The 10,825-nt window shown below is 49.0% G+C and overlaps 1 protein-coding gene across 1 annotated transcript; it reads right to left on the minus strand.

The window, feature by feature from the left end:
• Positions 1–2,617: 2,617 nt before the first annotated feature.
• LOC144247031 (E3 ubiquitin-protein ligase PHF7-like) lies at positions 2,618–6,266 on the minus strand. Its single transcript, XM_085590753.1, has 10 exons — positions 6,133–6,266; positions 5,709–5,800; positions 5,522–5,623; positions 5,115–5,239; positions 4,876–5,038; positions 4,679–4,789; positions 4,355–4,464; positions 4,102–4,220; positions 3,511–3,949; positions 2,618–3,096 (listed from the first exon to the last, which is right to left on the minus strand). The coding sequence occupies exons 1-10, from the start codon at positions 6,173–6,175 to the stop codon at positions 2,751–2,753; spliced, it is 1,650 nt and encodes a 549-aa protein (XP_085446879.1). The 5' UTR covers positions 6,176–6,266; the 3' UTR covers positions 2,618–2,750.
• Between the last annotated feature and the right edge of the window lie 4,559 nt (positions 6,267–10,825).

Consider the following 10,825-nt stretch of genomic DNA (forward strand, 5'->3'; position numbering starts at 1 on the left):
CAATACATTTCTGCAGCGTTATCGAATCAGTCTTGAGAAATGCACACCATTTAAGCGTGTCTTAAGACTATTCTACAAAACATATAACAAGCAATTGTTTTGCTGGCCTCTGCAATTTTTGGGGATGGGACTCCATATGTTTCCTTTGGTTGTTGTTTTCTTTGTTTCTAAATACAAAATCCCCTGGATTCAGAAGAGAAACCCCCAGATTCATTAGGACAAATCACCACAGGGACCTATGTGGGTGACAAGAACACAGAATTCTTAATGGTAACTCCAGAAAGACAGGAAAAAGTTAAAGGTGATAAAAATACCTGAAAGGATCCAAAATGTCTAGGTAAACTATCAATGGGCTAATGTTTTGGTAAGCTCTGCAAGTCCGGATTCCTATTAGGCAATTACCTGAAAGAGAAGAAAGCCAGAAATCTGCTTGGCCTTTATTTTACCAGGACTTTTTCACGGGATTCTGCCATAATTTTGAGCACAAGTAAGGATGCCAAAATTTGACTAGGAAACATTCCTAGGCAGGCAGCATTTTTTCCTCCTCACAGAATTCCAGGAAAAGTTTAAAAAAACACAAAAGGGGGTGAAGAAATACTGTCGTACCTCTTAGGCATTCATCATCTTCAAAGAAGAAGACAACTCTAGCACTTTCTGTGCATGGTAAAGAAACAAACCTAGACAAGTACAAAGGGATTTTAGCATTCTAAATTGTACTATCAAATTCCATGAACACAAGTTAAAACTGCAGTGCTTCAGAGAATTGGTATACAGTGAAAAGCTTTATTCCCTAGTAACCAAATAGAGCCTTCTAGAAAAAAAAATAAAACTCTTCTTAAAATAAAACTGACTGTGTCTTTGGCTTCTGGCCAAACTCAGTTTGGAGTTGGTCAAACCAAAATGAGCCCGTTAATTTCTTGTGCTCAACGTCTCTCTTTTCATATTCAGCTTCACATCACATGGGCTGCTGGGAGTTTTGACTCTGGGCAGCACAAATGGTTTTCCAAGATAACTTTCACTGCTCAGAGGTGTGCAATCTCAGTTTCCCATTCCCTGAGTGCTGCTATTAATATTCCCACACCATCCAACTACTACAGCCAAGTAGACAGCAAATAGAAACGGAACTTGCATTTCTTGGTCCGTTTCAGTGTCTCACGTCTCAGGCTCATCATCACCCTCAGAGCTGCCGTCTTGGAAACGTGAATCCTCTTGCCATGCAACTTTTACCGGCTTTATTGTTCCAAGTCTGCAAGACTCTGCAATAACAGCACCGAAAAAGAAACAAAGCCACATCCAGATTATTCCTCCACTTGTCAGGAAGAATTCCTCCTTTCAAGACAAATACTTACAGTGGAGAAGACAGATGTAGGAAGGACAGAATCTGCTTCTGCCAGATTTTCTGAGCTACATCTCTGCTCCAAGATTTTCCACTCTGTTCTCGGGATCTCTGCTGTATTCTTATGAATTTATCATTGCATTGAGAAGACACCGGATACCTTCCGAATTCAGCACAAGTGTGGGGGGCTTGTTGCTTTGTGTTGTTGCGTTGTTTTTTTTAAATATTTTGGATAACTTCACATGGTTTCTTTTCTCTCCTACAGGACTGTGACTTGATTTAATGTTGTTTCATCCTCTTTCATAAGGCCTCATTTTATCTATGGTTGGAACATCCCAACCATCATGTGTCGTTCAGTTTCCTTCTTCTATAGGTCCAAGAAGAGAATTCAGTAGCAAAGAGAATGTTCGTGGATCTTGCGGTCATCTCCAGGCTTTTGCTCCTCCCTCTCCATTAACACACATTTACTTTAAAATCTTGTTGGGTTCTCTGAAACTTGATATGACTGGTGTGCCATCTTTCTCCCTGTTTGCGAGATTCAGGGCTTGACAACAAAGTTTTTCACCACTCAGCAAAATCCCCAATGCCTTCTCAAAGCATGCCTTTCAGAATTCCTGAGATGCAAGCATGAGTTACCTCTCATTCATGTACCACAGCCTTGGCAAGCAGAAATGAAGATCAAAATGCTTCTGCCTACTTACTGTCTTCTGCTGTAAAAAATCTCCTTCGTCCTGACCTTCTTTACACCACAATGCTCTACAGTGCCTGCCAGAAGCTCTTCCTTAGAAATGGCACTGTGAGAAGGGTCCTGCTGTTACCTTCTTTGATGCCCAACTCCTCTGTGTCTCCAAAGAAGGAAAACTTGAACGCGCTTGACTCCTGAGATGCGTCGTTCTCGGGCAAATGTCCCAAATGGTCATCTGGGGGCAGGGTCCTGTACATCCTCTTTGTCCCAGGGTATTTCCACAATCTTTTCTGTTTTGTTCTTTGAAGCACCAAACAAGTCCTTTAAACTGAAATGAGATTGTTCAAGGATAGCAAAACAACGCACATCCTTTCCAAAGACAGCTTCCCAAGGAGCCACCTTGCTCTGAACGCCTCCCTAACTGTATGAAAGGCCCATAAAGGAGAGGTTCACTTTACAAGAGTGAGCAGTGGGGAAACATCTCAGCTTGGAGTCAAAAGGCCGGAACAAAAGTCCTTTTTCATTAGCCACATCATTTAAGTGACTTTTCACTTAATACATGGTAAGACAGAAATCAAGGGCTTTAGCACAATACGACTTTCCTGCCAGTAGAAATGTCAAGAGCTAATACGGTTTTCTCACTGACCTTCAAATCTCAAGGTCTCTGTATTGACTGTTCTCACCTTCACTTTTGGCAGCAAACAGATGGACTAGAAAGAAAAGATGAAGCTACGTGCTGCTGTTGGAGGTCCCAGTTGAGGCCTGATGCTGCTGGTGGGAGCGGTTGCTCCTATGGGAACTCTCTGACGGTGTTCCCGTGCGCCTGGGCCTCTCAGCGCTTGCTGCTCTCCTCCTGCTCCTGTCCTGGCGACTCCTGGACCGGAGAGGTTGATCCGAGGCCCGGCGCTGCAGGCGGGAGCGGCTGCGTCTGGGGGACGTTCCTGACGGAGTATCCCTTTGCCTGGGCCACTCAGTCCTTGGTGCTGTCCTGTGGCTGCTGTCACGGCGACTCCTGGACCAGACAGGTGGACTTAGGGCATGACCTTGCTGGCGGGAGCGGCTGTGTATGGGGGACGTCCCTGGCGATGTCTCCCTTTGCCTGGGCGTCTCAGTCCTTGGTGCTGTCCTGTGGCTGCTGTCACGGCGACTCCTGGACCGGACAGGTGGACTTAGGGCCTGACCTTGCTGGCGGGAGCGGCTGTGTCTGCGGGACGTCCCTGGCGATGTCTCCCTTTGCCTGGGTGTCTCAGTCTTTGGTGCTGTCCTGTGGCTGCTGTCACGGCGACTCCTGGACCGGACAGGTGGACTTAGGGCCTGACCTTGCTGGCGGGAGCGGCTGTGTCTGCGGGACGTCCCTGGCGATGTCTCTCTTTGCCTGGGCGTCTCAGTCCTTGGTGCTGTCCTTTGGCTGCTGTCACGGCGAGTCCTCAACTGGACAAGTGGACTTAGGGCCCAATCTTGCTGGTGGGAGCAGGTGCATCTGGGGGATGCCTGTGAAGGTGTCTCCCTACGCCTGGGCCTCTCAGTCCTTGGTCTTGTCATGCTGCGCATGTCACAGCGACTCCTCGATCGGACTGGTCCATCTGAGGCCCGACCTTGCTGGCGGGAGCGGGTGCGCCTGCGGCCAGGCCCAGTATGTCTAGAATGGCCCCTGTCCTCAAGCTCAGGGGTGCTGCTGTACATTGACCTTGTTCTGCTGGGGCTGCTGGTGTCCAGCGAGGGAGATGGCAGAGACTGCTGCCGTGCTGTGCGTTGCTGGCTGCTGTGGCTGCTGGTCTCTGCGGATGAAGCCTGGGGATCCTGCCCCGATGGTACCGGGCCATGGAAGCTGGGGCTGATGGCCTCAGATTCTGTGGAGCCGTGAGCAGGCTCCAGTCCTGACTGACTGGTCGGGATGGGGCCATTGAGCTCTGGCTCATCCCTGGAGGCTGTAAGGACAAACAGGAATGTCAAAGACCACCCAGGCCCAAGGCAAGCCTGGCCAGAGCAGAACCCCAGCCCTTCAGGAGCAGACGGGCTCTGCCAGGCCCAGCCTGGGCACTGCCCCCAGCCCAGGGACACCGGGTGCTTTGCCTCATACTCGTTTCAAGACCAGCACAGCTGTCACACTCCCAGCTCTGTACGCTGTTTTTCAGGCCAGAGCAGCACCTGTGGGTGCCCTCCGCAGCGCAGGAGGAGCACAGGAGCAGTTCCCAGGGCCTGGGGATGCAAATGGGTTTATGACACTGAGGACAAATTGATTGTCCGGCCAAGCTCTTCTAGTTCTTTTCTCTTTGAGCCCTTGAAATGACACGGCTACCCTGCAGAGCCTCAGGTGCCGCTCCCCAACTTACCCCTCTTCCTCTGCCTCCTCCCTGCCTCCCGGGTAAAGGCAATCCCTGGCATTGCACCTGCTGTGCCTCTCTCCTAGATCCGCGTAAGCATGGTTGTCCTCCCATGTTGGCTGTCTGATGGAGAAAGGAAAAGCTGATGAGTTTCTGCTGCCCTCCCCTCACAGAGGTATAGGTTGTCCCTGCTGTTCGTCCCGTACTTTTCCAAGGCGTGCGTGAAGCTAAAGCCCAGACTCACGGGACAGGGCAGGGACAGGACTGGTATGGCAGGGCCTGGCAGAGCACAGACCTTGCAGCTCCTGTCCTGTGCGGCAGGCAGAAGGACACCAACCTGAAGGGGATTCGGATCCCCAGGATGAACATTTCGACAGTGAATACCATCCGGTCTCTGCACAGGGGGCACCGAAAATATAAAGCACCAGCACACATGGCCTGTCCCTGCAGGGCAAACAGAAGCAGGGTGAGCAAGGCCCTGGTGCTGCTGAGCACCTGCTGTGCCCTGGGGCTGAGGGGAGGGCTCCTACCTGGATGCAGTCCCTGTGGAACCAGGCCCTTTTGCACGCTGAGCACACCAGGGTTCTGAAAGTCTTTCTATCCTCCACTGGCTCCATGCAGATGAGACAATCGGTGCCTGGCTCTGGAGTTGCCTCCACGTTCTGCTTGGGACGGTGCACAGGGCAGAAGGAGCTGGAGGAAAATGGATGGGCAAAGTGAGAAATGTTGGATCTTCTGCCAGGGGTGACCAGGAGTGGGGAGGAGGTACCTGAACTGTGGAATGTACTGTGTGACGCAGCTGCCCTCCTTGGCACAGGGCAGGTGGAACCATCTGTCACAGCCCTCCTTGCAGCACATGATGGTTGCCCCGCTCTGGCCACAGACGCAGCAGCGCTGGGAAGAGCCAAGCAGCCCCATCAGCAGCAGCCTCGGGGCCTCCCCAGGCAGCCCCAGCGCTCCGGGCAGGGTGCAGGATGTGGCCACTGCTGGGTCTCAGCCCACACAGCCGTCTGGTGGAGGAGGGGGGCTCCTGTGTGAGAGCCTCTGTGCAGCTGCTGGGAGCCAGACTTTGTCCCACAACTGGCCAGAAGGGCAGGCCTTTCCTTCCAAGTGTCTGGGCTAAGCTCTGGCAAACCTCACTTGGCACAAATCTCCCTGCCTGCATCGGACTCTCACCTTTTGTGCTGCCCGCCGCACTGCAATTTGGATATCTCTAGGAAGAATTCTCATGAGCCCAACATGGTCCTTCTCTTGAGGAAAAAGTAGAGTGGCAAAGAACTGCAGCAGAAAGGAGGAGCAGATGAGGAGAGAGGGGCAGGAACTGCCCATTGCAATGGTGGAGGGAGCTTCCAGAGCCACTCACCAGGCAGAACACGTGGGCACATATTCCACACTTCTCCAGTTTGTCACCGCAGATGTCCGGATCAGCCTCTGCACGGCGACACAGCATGCACACTGCAGGGCACAGAGCCAATGGCAGCGGGCATGAGCACCTCTGCGGGGCTCTTTGGCTGCAGCAGCATCGGCCCCAAGGGCTGCTCTGTCCCTGCCTGCCTGCCTGGCTGATGGGCAGGGCTGGAGGCCTTGGAGAGCAGGGGCCATTGTGGGCACGGGTGTCCCAAGAGCTGTCCCCTGGCCCAGCTGGGCCCCACTTGGGGAGGAAGGAGGCTCCCAGCCGCGGCATGGCTGAGCAGCTCCTGCCTCCCCCTGCCTCTGCTCCGGGCCCCACACAACGCCTGCCACAGGAGCCCCTGGGCCCGGCTCTGGGAGGGCGGCTTTGCCCTCACCTGGCTCCCTGGCACCAGGGCCCTCCTGCTTGCTGTCGCACATGGCAGCCGTCAGCGGTGAGTCCCTGTCCAGAAAGGTCACAGTCTCCTCCAGGTGCTGGTTCTCTCTCTGTCTGGGAGACAGAAGAGTGTGGGGAGTTTGCAGAACAGGCCCAGAGCCACGAGGGCACTAGTCCCTGCTGAGCCCTGCGTGAGCCCTGCTCCTGTCCGCCTTCTCCTCCCGTCGTCGCCTCGAGGAACACCGCAGTCCGCTCTGGCTGTTGCTCTGCTGATTCTGGGCAGGGAGAGGCAGGGGAGCCTGCAGCACAGGCCCAGAGCCCCGAGCTGTGGGGCTCCGCTGGTCCCTGAGCAGCAGCGTCCCTGCCCTGCCTTCTCCTCCCGTTGTCAGGTCGCACTGACACAAGGCCTGAGCCCAGCCTTCCCTTTTGTGACCTTGCTTGCACGGGTCACAATGGCCACTCTGACATCAGCATCGTGCATCCACAATTGGGGCAGCCATGGCCTCAGGTCCCTGGCAACCACTTGAGGCGGCCCCCTTGGTAACTGCCCAGGTTCTGAGATGGGTGCGAAGGTTTGGCCAGGAGGGAACCCAGGCAGGGACTCCTGCAGCAAGTGCAGGGCCGAATGCCACGCCCTGGGGCAGCCATCGAGGCTGGTACTGTTGGCAGTAAGGTGCTGTTCAGGCACTGCCACTCCAGGGCTCCAGCCCCGGCCAAGGGAAATCTCTGCTCCTGCCCCTGGCAGGGGGCAGTCACACAGAGATTGTGCATTGAGTCAGGAGTGGAACTGAGGCCACACATGGACTCTAGGTCTCTTCAGAAGGTTAATCGGAGTTTATTAGAAACCCATTATTTTATACACCGTTCTATTACAGGTGGACCTGATTAGTCATTTAATCAGCAACCCCTGACATCATTGGCTAATTCACAAGACACCCTTTGCTAAACATCTGATGAGAAAACAGACGTTCAAAACACCAGCTGCAAGGTTGTTTTTAGTCTTTCTCTCAGGCATCTCAAAACTCCCCACAACAACACCTGGGAAAGTTTATCTGGCTTCTCTTTCTCTGACTAAAGTGTTGCATCCACATGGATTCTCTTGCACTGGAGAAATTCAAAACCTGCTTCAGGTGAACTGACATTTTCCTCAAGACCTCTCTGGGGAAAACCAGGATGAAAGTGAAGGCACTGCTTTGTTACAGGGGCATTGCCATGCCCGAATCCTCAGTGAAGGAAGAAAATTAGCAATGGTGACACCGCTGAATAAACACAAAGCACATTTCAATGGTCAGCTGAAGTGCCCGGAGGAGACAGACATTAACCACCCTCACACTCATCCTCAGGACAGTTTTGTCTCCACATTTGACAGTTCTTCCTTTGAATGTTGTTTGGTTTATTACAACTCAGAAGCTTAAAATAACAGTGCCCAGTGTAGTTATTAGACCCCAAAACAGCCCTCTAACAATTGCCTTATGTATTTCTCACTGTCATGTCCCAAGACTTTTTATCTGAGGTCAGAACAAAAGAATTCCAGCCTCCTGCCCATGATAGAGATGGGGAGATTTTGAAAGGATATAAGGACAACCATTATCTGTTGGGAGGTTACTGATGAAGAACAGGAAGTTCAGGAGAGATGGAAAGAAGTCCAATTGCTTTTCTAGAATAGGAAGAAAAGCTTTTTAAAGCCAGTATACTCAGTATACTTTGCCACTTTATCTTTGCTGCTCTCCCAAGACAAAAGATTTTGCAGTGTGACTTTATGACAATTGGTTTTGTATCTAGAAAATTAAATGTCATTGTTCTGTAAAATGATAAAGCTGCAAAATCTAAAATTAAAAAAATAAACAACCAAAACCAAACACCAAACCAAAGAAAACTGAAGTATTTGTCAATTCAAGTGCAAGGTAGATCAAGTGCTACCTGCCAGCATCAGTTGGCAGGTTCTGCCAAGGTGCAAAGGCTGCCACACCAGCATGGCAAGCTTGAAAGAGTCCTGTGTAGATTCATCACAGTGGAGAAGATCAGCAGGACCCGAGCAAATACAGAGACTTGTACAGTTTCAGAAATCAGATACAGGAAACAATTCCTTCAGAGCTCTCTGCTACAGTTTAAATTCATTATCTACCAGAAGGAAAAAAGTAAAACAGACCTTTAAAACAGACTATCAAAGCAATAGTGGAGTTTTCAAGAATGAATCATTTTCTCTACTCTATGGGACTGGACTTAAGCAGATCCCACCCTTGAAGGGAGCCTGGGAGTGCAAATACAGAAGGGGCAATCCCACCCTGAATTTGTCAGGAAGGGGAGCTGCTCTTTCCACTCTCTGTGGTCATACAGTTTGTCTTTTCCAGACTGGGAGGTAGGAAATTTATTGTTAAATTACATTTCTAACAAATTTAGGAGCTTTAGATATTGCTTCAATACATGCAGTAAAGCATCTCCTTTACTATATAAAAAGCATTGTTTTTAAAATTAAGTTTATATAAAAGAAATGTTCTGTAAAAAGTACTTTATCCCCCAGAACTCAAATAAGGTTTTATAAACAGACATGCACTTGTTACCAGAGAGAATCCTAGAAGCCTTTTGTTTCAGTTATTGTCTATCTTTTTTCTTTGTGTAAAATGCTGACACCTTTGGTAGGTGCCAACAGATTGAGTAATCCAACAGGCAGTTCTTTTCACTACCCACCATTACCTTCACACCATGAAGACTGAAAGACTGGTTTTTGTCAAAATAAATGAAGCTATTCCATATGACAACACATTTCCCCCCACTAACTCCAACAGCTGTAGCCTGAAATCAGGAAAAAAAAAGTTAACTGCCAAGTTAACCCCAAGACTTACTATTCTTTTCGAATTTAAAACAGTGACCGCACCACTTGTTTTTATGCTTTTATCTCCCTCGTGTTCTTGTCAGTACAAAACACATACCATGCATACTCAGAACCTGGCTATGTTCCCAGTTAAATCAAAGAACATGGCAGCATCCAAGCATCCACAATAACCTCCACTGAGACATAAATGGATCATCATTTATCAGTCACTCTGCCTATGCAAAGTAAGTATTGCAAATCACATGGATGATAAGAGGAGTGTAAGCAGAAGGAGATAAAATAAAAATCTATGTGGCTCTAAGGCAGAAAATATGCTTTTAACCTAAAAAAAACCCAAACAAACCTCACAGCTGCCTTCAAGAAACTACAGCATGTCAAATTCAGCTTTGCTTTCGCTTAGATCATCTCTCTTGGAAAGGCTGTAGATGTGGGGTTTTTTTCCTTCCAATTGAAACTTTTTCTAGGAAAAACATGAGACTGCACATGTACATCTTTGACTAGAATTTCCTAGAGGAAACAACTTCATGTGAGAAGCTTGTGAAGAAGATGTTGAAATCAATGGCTTCCCTGCTTCCTATGCCCTTTCCCCCCACCGTGACTGCACTTCATTTACCTGCATTAACAGCACGGATGAGAGCCAAGCTAAGAGAAGGAATTTAAAAAGCTGTGATGTTTTCTCTGCCATTACTTAAAGTGCCACATGCAAACCCAAGCGAACAGTCTCTACTAGACACAGAGGAACTAAAAGAGGATCTTGCAGCCTGGATGTCAGGTAGAAGTGAACATATTTGTCAAAATTACTGTAGAACAGGTACTGCATCAGGAGTGGCAAAAATCAAAAATGCCTTCCTGGGGAGATTCCAGCAGGGAGAAGGTTGCAGACACTTGAATTAGGTTTTCAGGTACTGTGCAGTTTGTTGGCATCTGACCCAAGGGCACAGCTCCCACACACATAAACTTTGGAACATCTAAGCATGGGTATAAGTGCTCTGGCTTGCAAAAGAACTCCGTGTTCAGCAGCTTGCAGTGGGGAGTGTCCTTAGGGTGCACTCAGAAATAAACCAAAATTAGGCCCCTTATGGCTTCAGGGGTTAGAGTTTCTTGGGGTTTGTTTTGTTCTTTCGGGGGTGGATTTTTAAAGATGTGTAGAGAACTTCTAGTTGCGAGCACTTTACATTATTAGACCACGCTAGCTGTCTTACCACTGAGCACAATGAAATATTAATTATTTTTATCCAGAATTATTGGTGATTCGAGACATGACAACACAAGTATTGTAGCCTTCCAAAAATGATGTGTGTTTTATTCTCTTGATACAAATATTCTATTCCTAGGAATGAATGGTAAATACAACATTTGCACAACCCATTTTTACAAAATCAAAGGAGCAAAGGACTGACTTTCAACTGATACTCCCCATTCTTAAAGAGAAAAGGGTTACCAAAGGACAAATGGAATGCTGACCACTAAACAAAGTGATGGTTCTACCTTTCTTCAGTTACACATTGGAAACGCCACAACTAATCAATCTCTCAGTGAGCTTATTCTTTGGAAAGGAGACTCCTCATTCCCCTAGGGGGCCATGGTCTGTGGTGTGCCCACAGGTCAATGTCCTCACCTGCCTCCTAGCCTGGCGGCTGAGCAACAGGGCTTCCTGTTGCAGGATTTCTGAGAGAGAGAGGACACGATTTATATTTTGAGTGAAGGTTGAGCTACCCCCAGTCTAGGCCTCAGATAATGGGCCTTGGTAAGGCCTTTGAAGCCTTTGACACAGTAAGAAATTAGTCAATGCGCAGTTCGAAATTATGTTAAGGTAACCACAGTATCAACGAGTTTTCTGGGTGTGAATTGGTGAAGGGCT

Source organism: Lonchura striata, chromosome 12 (assembly GCF_050655825.1).
Source record: "Lonchura striata isolate lonStrDom1 chromosome 12, ASM5065582v1, whole genome shotgun sequence".
Lineage (NCBI taxonomy): Eukaryota > Metazoa > Chordata > Aves > Passeriformes > Estrildidae > Lonchura > Lonchura striata.

Bases quoted from the DNA above. Each gene is read 5' to 3' on its own strand.
- LOC144247031 (XM_085590753.1), bottom strand. From the start codon at position 6,175: ATGTGCGACAGCAAGCAGGAGGGCCCTGGTGCCAGGGAGCCAG. The intron at 5,240-5,521 runs GTGAGAGTCCGA...GGCTCTTCCCAG, and splicing joins TGCGGCGGGCAGCACAAAAG to CGCTGCTGCGTCTGTGGCCA. The intron at 3,097-3,510 runs ATCCCCCAGATG...ATCGCCAGGGAC, and splicing joins AGGGAGACACCTTCACAGGC to GTCCCCCATACACAGCCGCT.